The sequence below is a fragment of the Nilaparvata lugens genome, chromosome 11, assembly GCF_014356525.2.
Source record: "Nilaparvata lugens isolate BPH chromosome 11, ASM1435652v1, whole genome shotgun sequence".
Classification (NCBI taxonomy): Eukaryota; Metazoa; Arthropoda; class Insecta; order Hemiptera; family Delphacidae; genus Nilaparvata; species Nilaparvata lugens.
Window position 1 is genome coordinate 2,496,112 of NC_052514.1, and position 18,952 is coordinate 2,515,063.

Below are 18,952 nucleotides of genomic sequence, written 5' to 3' on the forward strand. Positions count from 1 at the left end.
ATAAATTAAAAATCTCCATAATTAAGAATAAATATCTTGTTGATTGATTATAATATTATATTCTACATTGTTGAAAAATATATGGAAACGTTGCGGAGGTAGAAAAGAATAGCGCCATCTGCTTAGTCGAATGATAGACAAGGATAGCAACACCAATGTTAATCAAATACTGCCATTATAACGTGGACCTCACTATACATAAGAGATAGGTTAGTGAGGCTCTTAATTTAGTAGATGAATACATACATATAAATGCCTCCATTCCCATCTTCAAAACATTACAAGTACCTAGTCTCTTAATAGTACATAATATACTGTGGCACAAAATAAGGTAGCCTATATATATCGGAGCATGACCACCTACAGCCTTCTGGAAATTGAAGCAAGCCTTCGTCAATTATAACAATTTAGTGTTCTGCTATTATATGCACTCCTCAGTACACCTCTAAATGCAGTATTGATTGCATCGTCGGTTGATGCAGTTCAGATTGCTTTTCGCCTGTTTTTCCAAATTTTCTTGAGCAAGCAATATTTTCAATAACTTTATTCTAGATGCAGTAAAGGTTGCATTGTCGGTTAATGCAGATTGCTTTTCGACTGTTTTCCGAATTTTCTTGAGCAAGCAGTGTTTTTGATAACTTTATTCAAACTTCTCCAAACTTTCTTGAGAAAAAATTGTGGTGAAAAGTTTACTTGGGATAAATAGTTGGAGGCATTTGGATATCGCTGTGTTCTCAATGGATTTCAGGTGGGATAAATCATAATATTCACTAATTTATTAGTTTATTATTTATTTATACTTCAAGATTTTTATATTTCTTCTATTAATTTGTTAAAAAGTACCCCATGTGAGTGAAGTTTTTTCACTAATTTATTTATAAAATAGAATTATAGTACCCTTTGAAATTGATAAAATAATAGATTGAGAGTAAAATTGAATTAATCAATAAATAATAATAAATACATGTTTTTTTCCAAAAAAACTAAAACTGCAACATCAATTACACAAAATATTAGATAAATTATGTAATATTACATTTTTCTTCTCACATTGGAATCGAATCTTCAATTCGAGATCTATGAAACTTTATAGTAAATATCAGAGTCATCAACAGACGGACAAACTTTTCGACGGAGAATTTTTTATCGTAAATGATTGTTGCATTGTTCCATGGTGTCACCGAGGCTGAGAAACAGAATAAATAGTTTATTTAAATAGAGTATATATATGAAAGTTTAAAATAACAGTTTCAAAATAAAATTTTATTGAGAACAGATGTAGAATGTGAATTCCAAACTTGTAAGTTATAATTTTTGGTGACGTGTCTGTAAAAATCGACACCGAACAAGGCGTGGCTCTGTGACTTGTAACTTAGGTTTTTCCTGTTCTGCCTTCTCTAGAAAAATGGCTGGCTACGTGTGTTGTTGTAAAATTTTGCTCTGAATCATTTTCGTTTATTAATGTTTTAAATTGAGTTTTAAACAAATTTTAGTGTTCTATTTTGTTCGTAATTTGCTATTTGTGTATTCAAGCCAATAGCCACTGTTTTTCAACTGTAAACTAGATAAGTATTTTAGTTCGTAGTTACTCTAATAATTAGGCTTATAAGATATAGTTCTTTGTGTATTTGTATAAATTCATCTGAAGATTATAAGTTCATTTGCTCTGAAAACTGGATTTCTCATTCATAGGCGGTAGATCCATTCATAATTTATCAAGAATCTATTAGATTGGAGCCGACAACTATCCTTAGGTTAATAGGTGTTAAATGCTATTCCAACCGATTAAGGAAAAATTGGTAGCACGGCAAATGTTACCCCTGTGGTGGGACCTAATTACAAAATAAATATGTCCCAAATGGTACACCATGAAATCCCTGGTTATAGAAATTATTAGTGGATAGATATCTTGATAGGTTATGAATGGTATACTGAATACTGCTGAGTGGGAAATTGGTTCAAGAGAGATCAAGTCCTAATGAATATATTATCTGTGCAGACTAGCAAAATGGCATACAATATGAAAAATATTAAAAATGATGATGACTTAATAGCTGCCTTAACACAACTGTTTGATAAGCAAGATGCTAAGTTAGACCAAATGTTTAAAAATCAAAATGCTAAGTTAAATGCTAGGTTTGATGAGATGAAGCAAGAATTTGCTAGCATTAGACTAGAGCAGGCTAGTATAAACCTTCTATTGAAAAATGCACATGAAACATTGAAAGATAATCATGAAGATGAAAACAAATTGAAGCATGATAATAGTAGTGTTAAGATACAGGATCACTCATTCAAGTTTCTGACAATGTAGGCCTAGTTACTGTTGTTGAAAAAGTCAACCCTAATGAGATAGTAGAATTGAGTAAAGAAGTAGGTAGGGAGTTGTCTTCACTGAAAGTCAACTATCATGAAAGTAATATTGCTACATTGAAGGTTAGGAAAACTATAAACAAAGTGAATGATTACATGAGACAGGTTTCTGTGGAGGTTAGGAATAATGTAAACAAAATGAATGTTGCTTTGAGTCAAGTTGATGAGTTCAACCTTCAACTGAGAATTGAAAAGGTGTATGCTATGCATTCTCAAGTGAACATGACTAACTTTTGTAGGCAAAACGGCTTTGTTGAAACAAATGAACCCATGAATAAAATCATGTTCTTGAAGAAAACAAAACGCAAAGTCTCCATTGATGTGTTAGTATTCAAAGGTTGTTTCAAGTTGCTTACTTACAAGATGATGACAATGAATCACATGATGAAAGGGTATTCCCCACACACAATGATTAGGAATCCTGTGTCATGCCGGGATTCAGAATAGCAATGACCGTAAATACTACGTATGGTAAGAGTCCATAATTGTATCTTTTTTCTTTCCTGTAGCCTATTTTCTTGGCCCTTAATCTTTTCAAATTTCAATTCTTTCCTGTCTTTGTGTAATGTTCAGTAAATTTCTTCTATGATGCATATCTTAACCAATCTTGTCCATAGTCATTTAAATTGTATTCTTCTGAAATAATATTAGAAGTTAAAATAGTAGCTTATTTTCCTAATCTTTAAATTGTTGATAAAACTTAACTTTTCCAAAATCTATCCATTGTAGTGTAAATAATTGTTTGCTTGCGGTATATTTTTTCATCATGTATTACATATTTTAATCATGTCTATTTTTTTTAGGTATCATATTAGGTAATTAGGTTTTTCAGAGCAATTTGTCCCATGTTCTCATCTTTCATTGCATATTGTGCCATAAGCCATATGTAATTAGGTTATAGTTTTCTTCTGGGCTTTTAACCCATTTTGCATTTTTTTTTTTTTTTTTGCTGTCCAATACTTTGGATTTTTGGTAGACAAGTAGGTGTGATTCTTTTAGAGGTGTGGGCGTGAACCACATACGGCTGGACTCGATTATCTGACCTACTTGTTTGCGATATAAAAACCTTAAGACTGCAACATCAAATGTTTGTAAAATCTTTTGCATACTTTTGTTTTTGTGGTCCGATACTAGAGTCTGCTATCACATTGCCTTACAGACATCTAGGAACTATCCACCCAGTCACAATAGTCAACATTTTTCCTTCACCAGTTGTTTTTGTGGGAGTGATAGCTCACAATTATAACAAATTAGAGTCATACTTGGAATTTACAAAATTCCATAGTATATATTTTATTAAATATACTTCCTCATGAAAGTTCAGTACTGACATGTAGGATAGGCTCTAATTAATCTTTCTCTTCTTTGTATTGTTTTAGGGAATTTATTTACCCAGTTTTCTTTTTCTCTTTTTTGTATTTTTTAGGGAACTTATTTACCCATTATTCATCTTGATCATCTTTGTATTATAATCTTGAAATGTTTGTACTTATTATACAGTCTTTAAATTATAAATTATGTTATTATAATAAATAAACTTCAAAATTTGAAAGTATTAATGAATTCTGTAGCCATATATATGTGATGTATTAATGAAAGTTAGCTTGAATAATAATGTTTTTATTGAATAAAAACGTTGTGTTATATTATAAATTGAAATGAGTTGAAGGCTAAAATTTTTCTAAAGTGTTTTGTAATATATTTTTTTTTTAAATTTTAAAACTGTTTGTTCTATAAATTTTGATATGATTGATTATCGTTTGAAATGGATGCTGGAGTGTATGTAGAATTTTTAGTGGGGTTTGTTGATTAGAATTTTGCTGGTATGTGATTGTTTTTTGAGATGGAAACCCATTATTGCCTAAAGAAGGAATAACAGAGGTTATGACTTAGAGAGGCAGTAATGAGATAATATTTTCATGTTGATTAATAATGTTGATTGCCATAGATGCAAAAATAATGATTAATAATGTTGATTGCCATGGATGCAGATTACTTATGAATATTGATTGCCTTTGAAGCAAAAGATTATTGATGTTTTGAATGGTTTCTTGTTTAATGATTGATAGTAAAGTTTTGTCATGAAATGTAGTTTGTGTTTAGAAGCATTTTAAGATAACAGGTACAGCACAGACATTAACATTGAAATAGTTATCATGTGAATCTCGAAATCAGCAACAAGTGAACGCCATGAAGAGTGTTAAGAACATTTGGGTGATTTTCGAACTAGTGTGACTCATCTACGCTGCAGCCTACACCAATAACTACGCCAAAATCTACGCTGATGCCTACACTAATAACTACGCCAATATCAACACTAATAACTACGCCAAAATGCCAAAATCTACGCCGATGCCTGTGCTGATGCCAATGCCTGCGCCAATGCCAATAGCTACGCCAATGCTGATGCCAAAATCTGCGCCAATGCTGATGCCAATGCCAAAATCAATGCCGACACCAAAGCATACGCCAATAACAATGCCAACGCTTATTGCTGACTTTGTATCTCAAACTTCAACACTACTACATTACCTGGAGGTAATTGCCATCCATGTTCACATTCACAACTTTGAATTCAGAATAACAGTCACAGTATCATGAAAGAATTGATTCAAAAATCCTCTCCTAAATTATTCCTGTATGCAGAACTCTAAACCTTGAAAGCTGAAAATATCAAAAAACCAAACCTTACCTAATTAATCCTCACCTAAATTAAACCTGTATGCAGCGTCTATCTCTTTTCCAAAAACGAATTACATTGTCATTTCAAGCCTGAAATGTACATTGTATAATTACAAATATGATACAAAATTTATGTGACTCTGTATTGAATTTGGAATGCAGCCGTCTACTACAAACATGAAGCAATGCTAACTGAGATGTCACCTGTATCGAGTTTGGTATGCAGCCGTCTACTACAAGCATGAGGCAATGCTAACTGAGATGTCACCTGTATCGAGTTTGATATGCATCAGTCGACTACAAGTATTAGCCCAACACTACGTGCATCCAGATCAGCCCAACACTAACGTCATCACATTGGAGTCACACTTAACTGAAAATCATACTGAGTGCCTTAACGGACTGTTTTCCAAAATGTGCATCAATAAAATCAACCGCGTCAATAGTGAAAGAAATGAACATTTTTTGATTTATTGAAATTTTATGTGAAAATTAAATGTAACAATTAATCAATTCATTTAAAAAAAAAATAATAATAATAAAAATAATAAATTTTTCATTCAACATACTAAATTTTTTTTATGCAATAAAAATTAAATTTTTCTATCTATTAAATTTATGTGCAATTTCAAAAAACTATTCTTTACATATTAAACTTTCTGTTGAGATATTTTCCTTTAAATTATAAAGCTAAATCAAAAGTAATATTGATATTCTATATTTTGAAATATTGTTTGGAAACATATAACAAACGCTATTGATGAATTTTTATAATAATTTTCAATATTATAGGATGACATGTAATGTTATTCTAGAAAAAATTGTTACTGTTCTCGAATTTAATTTTCAACAATTTTCATTAGGGTCAATGTAATTTTTTTTCTTTAAATTTTCAAACAGTAAAATTTTTTTATGTCAAGAGGGGGGTATTTGTAATATTACATTTTTTTCTTCTCACATTGGAATCGAATCTTCAATTCGAGATCTATGAAACTTTATAGTAAATATCAGAGTCATCAATAGACGGACAAACTTTTCGACAGAGAATTTTTTATCGTAAATGATTGTTGCATTGTTCCATGGTGTCACCGAGGCTGAGAAACAAAATAAATAGTTTATTTGAATAGAGTATATATATGAAAGTTTAAAATAACAGTTTCAAAATAAAATTTTATTGAGAACAGATGTAGAATGTGAATTCTAAACTTGTAAGTTATAATTTTTTGGTGACGTGTCTGTAAAAATCGACACCGAACAAGGCGTTGGCTCTGTGACTTGTAACTTAGGTTTTTCCTGTTCTGCCTTCTCTAGAAAAATGGCTGGCTACGTGTGTTGTTGTAAAATTTTGCTCTGAATCATTTTCGTTTATTAATGTTTTAAATTGAGTTTTAAACAAATTTTAGTGTTCTATTTTGTTCGTAATTTGCTATTTGTGTATTCAAGCCAATAGCCACTGTTTTTCAACTGTAAACTAGATAAGTATTTTAGTTCGTAGTTACTCTAATAATTAGGCTTATAAGATATAGTTCTTTGTGTATTTGTATAAATTCATCTGAAGATTATAAGTTCATTTGCTCTGAAAACTGGATTTCTCATTCATAGGCGATAGATCCATTCATAATTTATCAAGAATCTATTAGATTGGAGCCGACAACTATCCTTAGGTTAATAGGTGTTAAATGCTATTCCAACCGATTAAGGAAAAATTGGTAGCACAGCAATTACAATATAACATACAATAGTGAGTTACAAAAATTCTTATAATGTGTCCTCTACTTGTTTATTTTTTCCGTGTGGAAATTGGCCTACTTCACTGTGGCGTACCATGTTCTGGAGTAGGTTTTGTTTAATTAAATTAAATCACTCATTAAGTATATTACGGTAACTTTTTTATTAGGGCCACTCTTATTCTATGAGGAAATATATATTCAAGTACTCTTTATTGAATACCTTTTGAATACTTTATGCAGAATACCGAGAAAGCTGCAAACCTTTGTTTAAGAAAATGAGAGTGATGACATTCCCAGCTCTCTATATTTATTTCACAGTTGTATTTGTACACTTTAACATTGAAAAATTTGATGTGAATAGACACCACCATAATTATGCAACAAGAAATGAAAATAGCTTAAGAGTTCCTAGGTATCAGCACAGTGCATCTCAAAAACTAAATCCCTATATGGCGGTGAAACTATAATCATTTGCCTGCCACTATAAGATCTTTATGTAAAAGTGCTTTTAAGTTGAAAGTAAAGGAAGCTTTAATAGGAGAAACCCCATATAAAATAGCCAACTATTTTTCTATAAATTGGAAAATGTATATATAATCAATATGATAAATGATATATAAGTAGTTGATAAATGATTGGGAAATATAATTTATACCTAATTTAGAGTGTAATGGATGTATTGAACTTTGTAAAATTGACTTTGTGTGCTTGTTGTTGCAGGCTCATGTTTGCCTTGTATTTACTAGAGTTACCAAACATGACGTTGTCTATAATGTGTAAACATTCTGTGACAATAAAGATATTTATTCATTTATTATAAGCCTATTAAAAGCTCTTCTTCAAAAAATGTTTCAACATCTTAGTGCAATTTCCAAGTGAGAGTGAATGAAATAAATTTATATCTTCAGATATACTATTGCTGGTGAGATGTTGTGATATCTATCCTCTATCCATAATGAAAAACAGGGATTTTTTCAAAAATATCACTTTTTTTATTGTGAAAATCACAAACATGTTTCAACACCAACGGTGTCATCTTCAGAACTTTTGAATTTCTCACCTTATTTTGAATTTCGCAAATATTTCTCAAATTTCAAACTTATCGCAATTATTTTGAATTTCTCACACTGAAGATGAAACCATTTGTGTTGAAACATTTTTGTGATTTTTACAATAAATAAGTAATATTTTTGACAACAACCCAGTGTTTTCATTAAATTTATATTTTTGTTGTAATAAATTGTGTTGTTATATCTCACATTTTTACAACAGTAGCCTACTCACGATTTAAAAGTGTAGATTTAAGTGTACCGTAATTTAAGATAATAACAACAATTTATTATAATATTGATATCAACAAAACTGTTGTACTTGAACAAGTAGGATGAAGAGAGACAAAAAAAGAATTATATTTTTATTCATTTATATTAATTTTATACCTACACCTAACGTACCTCTATAGACATGTATGTTCAGTTTTGTTATTCAGAGCTATTGTTTGTACAATAAACATTAAAAAGGATGCTATAAAACTCGCAGCGTAATAGTATATTCCACACCTAGGGCCGAAAATGAGACTTTTCTGGCTCAAAATCGGTTTTCAAGTCCGAGGCCGTAGGCCGAGGACTAGAAAAGATTGAGAGCCGGAAAAACATTTTTGCCCATGGTGAGAACGTTATTTTTTGCCACACAGAAAAATGAACAATAAAAATATGAGAATAATAATTGTTTATCAAGCACTTCCGAAAGCAAAACAGGAAGGTCTAGCAAATCTGAGGTAATCTGAATATCAAGAAATTGTCCAAGTATTTTTTTTTATTCTGATTTGTCTAAATAACCTAAAAGACTATGTTCAATTATGTAAGAGGTTGAGTTTATACTTTTCATTCTTCCAAATGACAATAAGATGATATTATTATAAATGTTGAGATTCTTGAATAATAAACACAAATAATGAAAAGTTGTTTGATCAGCTGTTTTAGCACACTTGAAATTTGGCCAATCTGAATGTCAACGTCAACAATGCTTGTTGTCCTTGACTTCTGAAGTTCAGGTTAGGAGTTCTATCCTACTCTGAAAATCGAATTTGAATAGTTTATAATATATAACTTATCTGTATTTTAATCATCCAAATAAAATGATAGTATCTTATTGCAGAATACTTATTCAATTCTAGAAGCATAAACTGATTCCGTTTCATAAACCATTTTGTAAACACGTTCACAACCAGTCAGAATCAGTCGACTTCAAGGTTATATTAAGTTTACAGCCCGTAAAATTTTACCGGCCTGGTCAGAAAACAATCATTTTCGGCCTCCATGACGCACGAAAACCAGCTCATTACATCCAAGTGGGGCGAAAAATAATTATTGTAGATAAAACTACAAAACAAATACAATAGTGTATAGAATGAAAATAGTAATTATCTGGGAAAGTCTGTATTATAATTTGTAATTAATAGGCTATTGTTTCAATTGAAGTATTATTCTAGTTGACTGTATCACTATCACATCATAATAATTTTCAGCTTAGTATCCTATTCTTATAATAATAATTGAACGAGAATCCCAATTAAATGCTGTAAATCACCCCCGAAGACTTCTGCTACTGCAAATATATAAAAGGGTAAACAGCTAGATAATTAGAAGTCTAAGGTGGAGGTCTTCAGGGTGAAGACGGTGTGTAAATCACCCCAAAGACTTCTACCCTGCTACTGCAAATATTGACAACAGGGTGAAACAACTTGATAATTAGAAGTCTTCGGGGTTATTACAGCATTCAATTGGGATTTTCGTTCAATAATATTTATCCATTTATTAGCATTTAAACTTGAATTTTAAAAAACACTTTTGAAGTGAAAATACACTTACTTTTGTAGTGACGATCGTTTCGACCTGTTGTTGGTCATCATTCAGACCATTAGCATTTGAATAAATGCAATATTTCTCACTAATTTCCATCTGTATCCTATTTTTTGAGGAGTATTGTGTGGAGAAGAACCTATATACATATACATCATATTATTTATTTGATGTTTATTTATTCTCTACTCTGACATCGCGTGTTCCACTACACATAAAACAATATTATAATCTCTCAGTCTTAACTATAGAGAATTATATTGAGATTATAATCATTCATATAAAATTATTGTCTTATATAATTATAGATTTGAAAAATGTCGAGTTTGATTGTGTTTGCTTTAAATTCAAAGTGCCGGTTGCACAACAGCCGGTTAAATTTTAACCGTGATTAATTCCACGAGAACCAATCAGAGAAGCCGTCTTTTCAAAAACGCCATCTCTGATTGGTTCTCGTGAAATTAATCACGGTTAAAATTTAACCGGCTGTTGTGCAACCGGGCCTTAATCTTTCTGTTTTATTGAGAGGTATTTTAAGAGTATGATTGTGTGCAACTATATTGGTCAATTTTTTTGAATACATTTTTGTGGCATTTTGGAACACTTCATAATATTTTCTCTTTTTTCAGTAGTACCGTACCAAAAATCTTTCAAACTCGTGTCCTATCACAATTCAACATATTCAAGCTTTATTAAAAGGTGTTTTGAGAGTATGATAATTAATTATCTGTAATTTATTAGCCTATTGATCAATTCTTAGAGATAAGTTATTTTTTGTGGTAGTTTGAAACACTTTAATTTATATAAGTTTTTCTCATTCCAGTATGAAAAGCATGAAGAGACTGTTCAAAAAAGCATTCTGCAAATGGTCTCTTAGAAAAGTCACTTTGATCATTGGATGGTTTAATTTTGTGAGTATTTTTTCTTGAATTTAAAGAAAGTAGGCCTACTACCGGTACTCGAAGTAAGAACAAACCTTTGTAGATCTCCCATATAGTCTATTATTTATTAGATTTCTCTTATTTCCAATATTCTTGGACTGGAAATTGAACTTCAAATCTTGAAATTTATATTTTGGAAATTTTAGACCTACACTGTTTAAAATTGGATTTCGATTTAGGAGAAGAGCAGTTTTGGCCTATATAGGCACGTTGCTCTCTCTCTCTCTCTCTCTCTCTCTCTCTCTCTCTCTCTCTCTCTCTCTCTCTCTGTCATGATTCTTATTTATAATGGCTAAGCTGATATTGTATCAATAAATTAATGAATAATATGAATTATTTCTGTCCTAGATTATTATTTTCATCAATAATATTACTATGTTCATGGTAGCCTATCAATGCACAGACTCTTATTCTTAATTAGTAGATTTTCAATTAGTTTAATGAACTTGTTTCTCATTCTTAGATATTTCCAAACTTCATAACAAATTTTCCAATGGGCCCAAAATTACTTTCAGGCCAATGAATTTAATGCGAGCATTCAATTTTCTGATGCTAGATATTTTATTCTACCTAATATTTTAGCCTAGCATGTTCTAGTAAAGTAAGGGAATAATATACGTTCAAAAATCTCAACTATTCTAGTCTAAATATATGCAATGAAATGCTTTTTTCAGTGCATTCCTTTTCAGTATTCATATCTTCTCATTTCAACTACGTACCTAAATAACCTCCTTCTTCTTCTTTTTCTTCTCCTTCTCCTTCTCCTTCACCTCCTTCTGCTCCTCCTCCTACTCCTCCTCCTCCTCGTCCTCCTCTTCCTCCTCCACCTCCTCCTCCTCCTCCTCCTACTCCTCCTGTCTTAATAATCATTACTAACAACCAACTGTAGGCCTATACTGTACCATCATTTTTTCAAATCCTATATTGATGGATAATTTTTCAATTTGAATATAATTATAACTATACTTCAATATTTGAATGAGTAAACGCCGATCTATTATTAATGATCTTCTATTCATTTATTTTCCAGATAACCTCTTTCATACCGTTTTTGGCGTTGATAATCTACGCTATAAACGGCGCAAAGGGTATAGACGAATTTCTCTACGGAGCGATGAAAAACTACGATGAAAATCTCTACGATAAAAATCCAGAGAGACTAAAGTTCTTGAAAACCATTGCCGGCTTCATTTCCACGCATAAACTTCTGAAATTTTTGAAAGATTATGAACAAGATTACTCGCGATCAGTGTACTTAGTTGGTTTGGATCGGGTCCTAGCGTATGATAACAACCAGTTCGGGAATTCCTATCCGTTCATTAATGAATGGTATAAATCGAAATCTTCAACTCCCGATAAGATGGACGATTATGTTGGGTCGTATCAATGGAGCAGCTGGAATACTGAACCTACGGTGATCCTTGAGGATTTTGTGGGTTCGGAAGTCACTGAGATTGTTCATAGGATATTGTTTGCTGTTGCCGGAGGTAGGTTGAATCAAACTAAGGTATTAAAAAAATACTTCAAACATAATAATATATTGTTACACTAAAGTTCTTGAAAACCATTGCCGGCTTCATTTCTACACATAAACTTCTGAAATTTCGATCTGTTTGATTTCTGATTTTGAAATTTTGTATAATGAACATTAAATAAACCAAACCAACATTTTGATTTGGACAGTATATAGTATAAATTGGAAATGGTACAGTTTTGGGCATGAGCCTGTTGTGCCTTTCCTCATGTCAAGTATTTGTACACAATGTGATAAATAAATAAATATGAAACTATAAATATTGCACTATATATATTTGTATGGAACAAATTTATCATAACCTTTCCTAAAAGCCCTGCCTATAATACCTACCATCTTTCACATTCCAGTCACACCTTTTCCCTATATGTTATTCATTTATTCATTTATATTAACCAATGCACAAATCAAATACCGTACATGATAAGAGAAGGACCAACAGGCCTAGCCTACAATATAATATAAATATATACGGTACGGTATAGTATAGGTACTGTAGCTTATACCTGCCTATTAGGCCTACATGGGAAACCATAGTAGGCAAGGCTTTTTCCCCTCTTTTTTTCCAACAAACCACATCATTATAGTATTTTGTCTTAATTTTTATTGTGTTATATACTTATTAATTATTGTTTTTTCTCATTGAATTTTTGTGTTTTATGAATGAATTGAAATGAAATTGAATTTTTTCTTACAGTCTTTGTGTGTCAATGTGCACTCTGACTATGATTGAAATAGACAACAAAAATTGATAAAAAAACGAATAATTTATTTGAATAAAAATGTATTGAAAGAATCTGAAATATAATTGATAAGTTTTTGTGACATAGTTTTTTGTGTTAATATTCTCTCTAGTACGGTACTCATTTCTCTAATACATTCATTCTAATATAATTCTGGCTCTAAATTTTGTAAAATTTTCAATTAATGGTGATTTGAGTGTGATATTTTTGTTTTTTATTCTGTTTTCATCCGTCAAAATTTAAAAATCTTAGTTTTCGTTGTTTTTGAGTGGAAATGTACTAAATTTTAGTAAAGTGAAATCATAACCCTATTTTGGACTTGTTATCTATAAACTGTAAAAATGTTATCTAAATTTGGGAGAGAAATAGTACAAGGAGTATCCTCTGTTTTTCTCCCCCAATCTTTTGGTAGAGAGTTAGTGGGGAGGATATTTTTAATATTCTTTCCGAAGAATGGACATTGATATGTCCAAAGCTCCGCCAATTTATGTAGATGCATAACAAAAACTATAGTTATTATATTACAAATTACTTTTTCATATCATATACAGTTCAATAATTATTTTCTTAGTCTATATTATGTAAATTCATCTATAATTTTGCTGTATTGTAAGCCATTGTATATAAGTGTATAAGCCAGTATATATTGTAATCTACATAAATAAAGTACTCAATCAATCAATCAATCAACCAATCAGTGCTTCTTTGTGAAAAATATAAATAAAAATAAATAAATACATATTATATAAATTATACTTTGAAATAGGCATAATCTTTTCATACCTTATATTTATATTTTGTATTCTCTATTATTTTATTTCCCTTTTTTCATGAAATCAAGTTCATTCCCATTCTCAGCTCATGTTAATATTATCATCACCTACTGTTTGAATAATAAGGTTCTCTAATGTTTTATTTCTAGATTCAACTTTTTTCTTGATTTTGGTTGGCTCAATACTCGGAATAGGAGTTACTAGCAATGCGTGGCTGCTTTTTGGAGCTCATACTGTGAGTATAAAATAATAATAATTATGAAAAAAAATGAATAAAATATATCAATAAACAAATAATAATAGTATTAATACAAAATAAATATGAACCAAGCACATAATCCTATAAAAAATATAAATTCAAAAATCCATATCATTGAGAAGCAATTTTATTGTCTATCTCAAAAATGATATTCATTTAGCGGAGCCGGCTCATCAAGTGATGGTTACCCATCCATTGGGAGTACTGTGTAGCAGGTGTATGAATCTTTTCATAGCTATGGATTCTATATACCGTACCGTAGTTTAGATTCTATTTATCTCATGTTTTTATCCATCTCAGCTTTAGTATGCTCCGTTTTCATTACACTTTGTCTCAATACATGTATAATTGTAAACGACAATAACAACATTTGATTTGATATGAATCTTGACTTATCTTAGCAAAAGTTAATGATGATTTGATAAAAATAAAACTGTGAAACTAAGAAAGGTTTGTATGGTTTCAAGCAAGCTCCTTTAATATTATATTTTTATAATGTACTTTATCATGCATCTATACAGTATTTTTATAAAAGTTCAGCTGGAAATAGTAAGTGTTGAATTGTCTATTCATTCCTGAGACTGTATAGACTCTAAGATAATTTTAGCACTTTTTATTGATGATGAGATTGTTATAGGAGAAAATGAAATAGAAATTGAAAGAGTGTTTTCTCGTCTCAATTATTTTCATTTTTAGTGTAGGTATAGCTGCGTTCAATCCAAAGTTATTTTTTAAACAAAATGTTTATTTTTCCTTCCTTAAAGATTCTATTAGATTGAACGGAACTTGACAAACACATATGCTCATCATGTGTATGATAAGTTATATTTAATCTAATAGAATCTATAAGGATGGAGAAATAAACATTTTGTTAATTACTTTGGTGTGAAATCAGCTTGAGAATAAATAATTATATGGATGAACTAGCCGTCAGGCTCGCTTCGCTCGCCATATCCGTCTAGCAAGGGGGCTCCGTCCCCTGGACCCCCGACTGGATCGTTCAAGAATAATATCAGCAGGCTCGCTTCGCTCGCCTGCATTTTTCATTTCAGCATTTTTATCATATGTTAGGACGATCCAGTCGGGGGTCCAGACTAAACGGATATGGCGAGCGAAGCTAGCCTGACAGCTAGTAATATAATATTCCCAGGAATAGCTCTGATTGGAGTAGCAGTGCCCAATCAATTTTTCCGCGATAAATGCATTTCAATCTTCAACTTGGTGCCAACCTAACAAAGCCAACTCAACTTAATGCCAACCTGACAAAATTATTAATTTAGTTACCAGTTAACAACTTTTTCGAAGAGGTACTCTCTCTAGATTATAGTTCTATATTAACATATGGTATGGACATTTTTCAATTATAATTAAGAGAATAAGAAGAATATACATGCTAAAAGACGAACTTTAAACCCTTAAAAACAACCCTTAGAGTTAAAATATTGCCAAAAGATTTCTTAGTGCGCCTCTAAAGGGCCAACTGAACATACCAACCAAATTTGAACGTTTTTGGTCCGGTAGATTTTTAGTTATGCGAGTGAGTGAGTGAGTGAGTCAGTCAGTCAGTCAGTGAGTGAGTGCCATTTCGCGTTTATATAATTATATAGAATATAGATGAAGTATTTCAATGTGATTCATATGATATCAATGTGATTCAATGTGTTTCTTTTTTAGGATAGCGGCCCCATGATTGCAGTTTGGTTAGCCGGGCAGATATTCATTTTGGTTTTTGATGTTAGCTTACTGGTGTGCATTGCAATCTATTCATCAGATTTCCCTCTCCTGGTGATACAGTTCACAAGAATCTGTGAGTATCAAATTAATAAATATGTAGCCTAAATAATTAATTGATCATGAAAAGTCAATAAGTAATGAAAAGTTAGGTTAGGTTAGGTTAGGTTAGGTTAGGAATTCAACTTCCTATAAAATTCACACTAGAAATGTTGTGCAATCGGAGAACTCTATTCTAAAACCTGCTGAGTCACAAAACATGAATTTCTGGCAAAATTTGATTCAATTTTATTCCCAACACACAAAAATACAATGATAAAACGCAATATACAATGAAACAATTGATGGAATTAAATTGGAAGTTGCATTTGCTAAAATGCTAATTAATGATACAGTAAGTATCATTAAACATGGAGTTTTTCAGACTATTTCAGAAAATATTGACTTAAAGCATAATTATTATAATGATCCAGCATTCTATTTTAATTATTACTCTGTTATTTTAACTCTTCAAGTATTATTAAACGAAAATCCCAATTAAATGCTGTAAATCACCCCGAAGACTTCTGCTACTGCAAATATTGACAACAGGGTAAATAGCTAGATGGAAATGACAAATATTTTTTGTTTTGTGGCGCTCATCAAATTTCCATCTAGCTGTTTACCCTGTTGTCAATATTTGGAGTAGCAGAAGTCTTCGGGGTGATTCACAGCATTTAATTGAGATTTTCGTTCAATAGTACTTAAACAATTAAAATAACAGAGTAACAATGAGAATAAAATTGCTGGATCACTATATGCTTCAAGTCAATAATTTATGTTTTTTTTAAATAGACTGAAAAACTACATGAGTTTAATATGAAGCCCATTGGTTTTTTACAGGTTTCGGATTGTATTGCATAATCTTATCACAATAAGGTTTCAACTCGTCAAGAGCTATTTTAAATTTCAAACTCACTTTCTCACAAAAAATAAGTCTTGAAGAGTTGTAACTATAGTGAGGTCCACGTTATAATGGCAGTGGAGAAAGATAGGAGAACAACACGTTGCCCATCCTTTATCGTCTTGTCAATACCTTCTATAGACGGTAGCTGATACAGGTTTATTGATGTAATATTAACTGTTCATTCTCGTTTAAAATAATCAATTATATTTTATTAAGCAAGAAATTACATTTTTCAATAATTTCATAATAAAATGTCATAATTAAGATGAAATATTTCGTTGAATAATTATCAATTATTGTACATTTTCAAAATACGATCTGGCAACAGAGCAAAGTGAGAGAAAGAGATAGCGCTATCCGATTTGTTGAATGATAGACAAGGCTAGCAATACCATTGCTAATCAAACACAATAACGTGGACCTCACTATAGTTTCAAGTCTTGAAAAGCCATTTTAAATTTCAAACTCTCTTGAAAATGTGTCTTTAAAAGTTGTAACTAGCTGTGTTGTATTAAAATGAAGGGTATAGGCCTATTTGATAAGTTTTAGTGTTTCAACTGAACTTTACCTGTATACTGTATCTTTCAGGACTTGTTATTGACCGAGCGAAGTGAGGTCTAAGATTCAAGTCGACGGTTTGACATTTCTCTTAATGTTTTTATGTTGCGCATTTACGGCGAAACGCGGTAATAGATTTTCATGAAATTTGACAGGTATGTTCCTTTTTAAATTGCGCGTCGACGTATATACAAGGTTTTTGGAAATTTTGCATTTCAAGGTTGATATAAAAGGAAAAAGGAACCTCCTTCATACGCAAATATTACCGTAAAAATCAGACTATAGAATTATTCATCATAAATCAGCTGTCTAGTGGACTATAATACTACCCGTTCAAAAAAATATCGAACATCTTGAAAATGTATCTTTCCGTTAACGTTAGTAGACAGTTGACTGTAATACTACCCGTTCAAAAACATCGAACATCTTGAAAATTGTATATTTCCATCAACGTTGTAGACAGTTGCAGCCAGACCTGATAACAGCGCTCACACTCACATTCCGGGACGACACGTCACGGTACGATATAGGACAGAAAGCTCTATGTTTATTTAGGATTTTTTCAAGACATTTTTAATTGATAAATTATCTATTAATTTTTGAGAAAACATAACAACAGGTCAATGTAACTCACTGAGCCCGAGGTCTACTGTTCACAGAACTACTAGTATAATATTGTAATAAATGTCATTGTTTCTTTTTCACAGGTTTCGGACTGTATAGCATCATAGTAGTGCACAGGTATTACCACAAATTGTACTATGATCAGAAGCAACAAGCCATTGATAATGCTGCCATTGAAAGCCAAGATCCTAATTTTTTCAGATCGAACATAGAAAATTTCAGACCTACATTGACCTCTAGTGATATGGAAAAATGTTCGACCCTCAGCTATTAGAGATATACCTTCCTACATTATAGATCTGGTATTTATATATTACCATAAATAAATATATTATTCTTAAATTGAAAAAATCTGGTGTGGTACACTCACACAACTTTCCTTGCTCATTGAACTATAAACCTCATTATCAAACGAGAATAATTTAGGGGAATAACATAATGACGATTGACGGCAACATATTTGCAACTACGATCAGACTACTGTATATTTATGTGTATATACAATTGTTTTCAGAGTACTTTTTCCTTTATGTGAATTGTGAAATTTGATGATTTTTTGAAATTCGTCAAAACAGCTGTTCTACAGATGAAATATCTTGACTATGACTGTGTTCTTTTTATAAACTGCTCTACCTACCCACGGTATTATGGAAGAAGAAAAAGTAAAAACCGTGTACCTACCTATCTCATGCACGAGAAGGAGGTTACAAAGTACATTTCTCAAGGATTGGGTGGACCCCCCATTAGTACCCCAGGAAAAAGACTCATGTCAGTTGATAGAGCTGATAAATAACTATACAGGGTATGGATTTGAAAAAAATCGTTAGAGCCATTTTTGAGAAAAACGTAAAAACATGGTTTTTTAGTAATTATCCGCCATTTTTTCCGCCATCTTGAATTGAATTTTATTGAATTTCTTATTGTCGGGTCCTCATGGTATAAGGACCTTAAGTTTAAAATTTCAAGTCGATCGGTTGATTAGGAATGGAGTTATCGTGTTCACAGACATACACACACACACACACACACACACACACACACACCACACACACACACACACACACACACACACACACACACACACACACACACACACACACACACACACACACACACACACACACACACGCACACACACATACACACACACACACACAGACCAATACCGTACCCAAAAATCATGTTTTTGGACTCAGG

General features: G+C 31.5%; 1 protein-coding gene across 1 annotated transcript; it reads left to right on the forward strand.

The window, feature by feature from the left end:
* The first annotated feature begins 372 nt into the window (after window positions 1-372).
* On the forward strand, window positions 373-18,106 carry LOC111055859. Its single transcript, XM_039437404.1, has 6 exons — window positions 373-748; window positions 10,470-10,557; window positions 11,618-12,074; window positions 13,787-13,872; window positions 15,571-15,703; window positions 17,839-18,106. The coding sequence occupies exons 1-6, from the start codon at window positions 738-740 to the stop codon at window positions 18,027-18,029; spliced, it is 966 nt and encodes a 321-aa protein (XP_039293338.1). The 5' UTR covers window positions 373-737; the 3' UTR covers window positions 18,030-18,106.
* Window positions 18,107-18,952: the final 846 nt, after the last annotated feature.

What these genes read in the sequence shown, in the direction of transcription:
- LOC111055859 (XM_039437404.1), top strand. An exon ending in ATTGTTTGCTGTTGCCGGAG is followed by an intron (nt 12,075 to 13,786) that starts GTAGGTTGAATC and finishes TTTTATTTCTAG; the next exon opens with ATTCAACTTTTTTCTTGATT. An exon ending in GATACAGTTCACAAGAATCT is followed by an intron (nt 15,704 to 17,838) that starts GTGAGTATCAAA and finishes TCTTTTTCACAG; the next exon opens with GTTTCGGACTGTATAGCATC.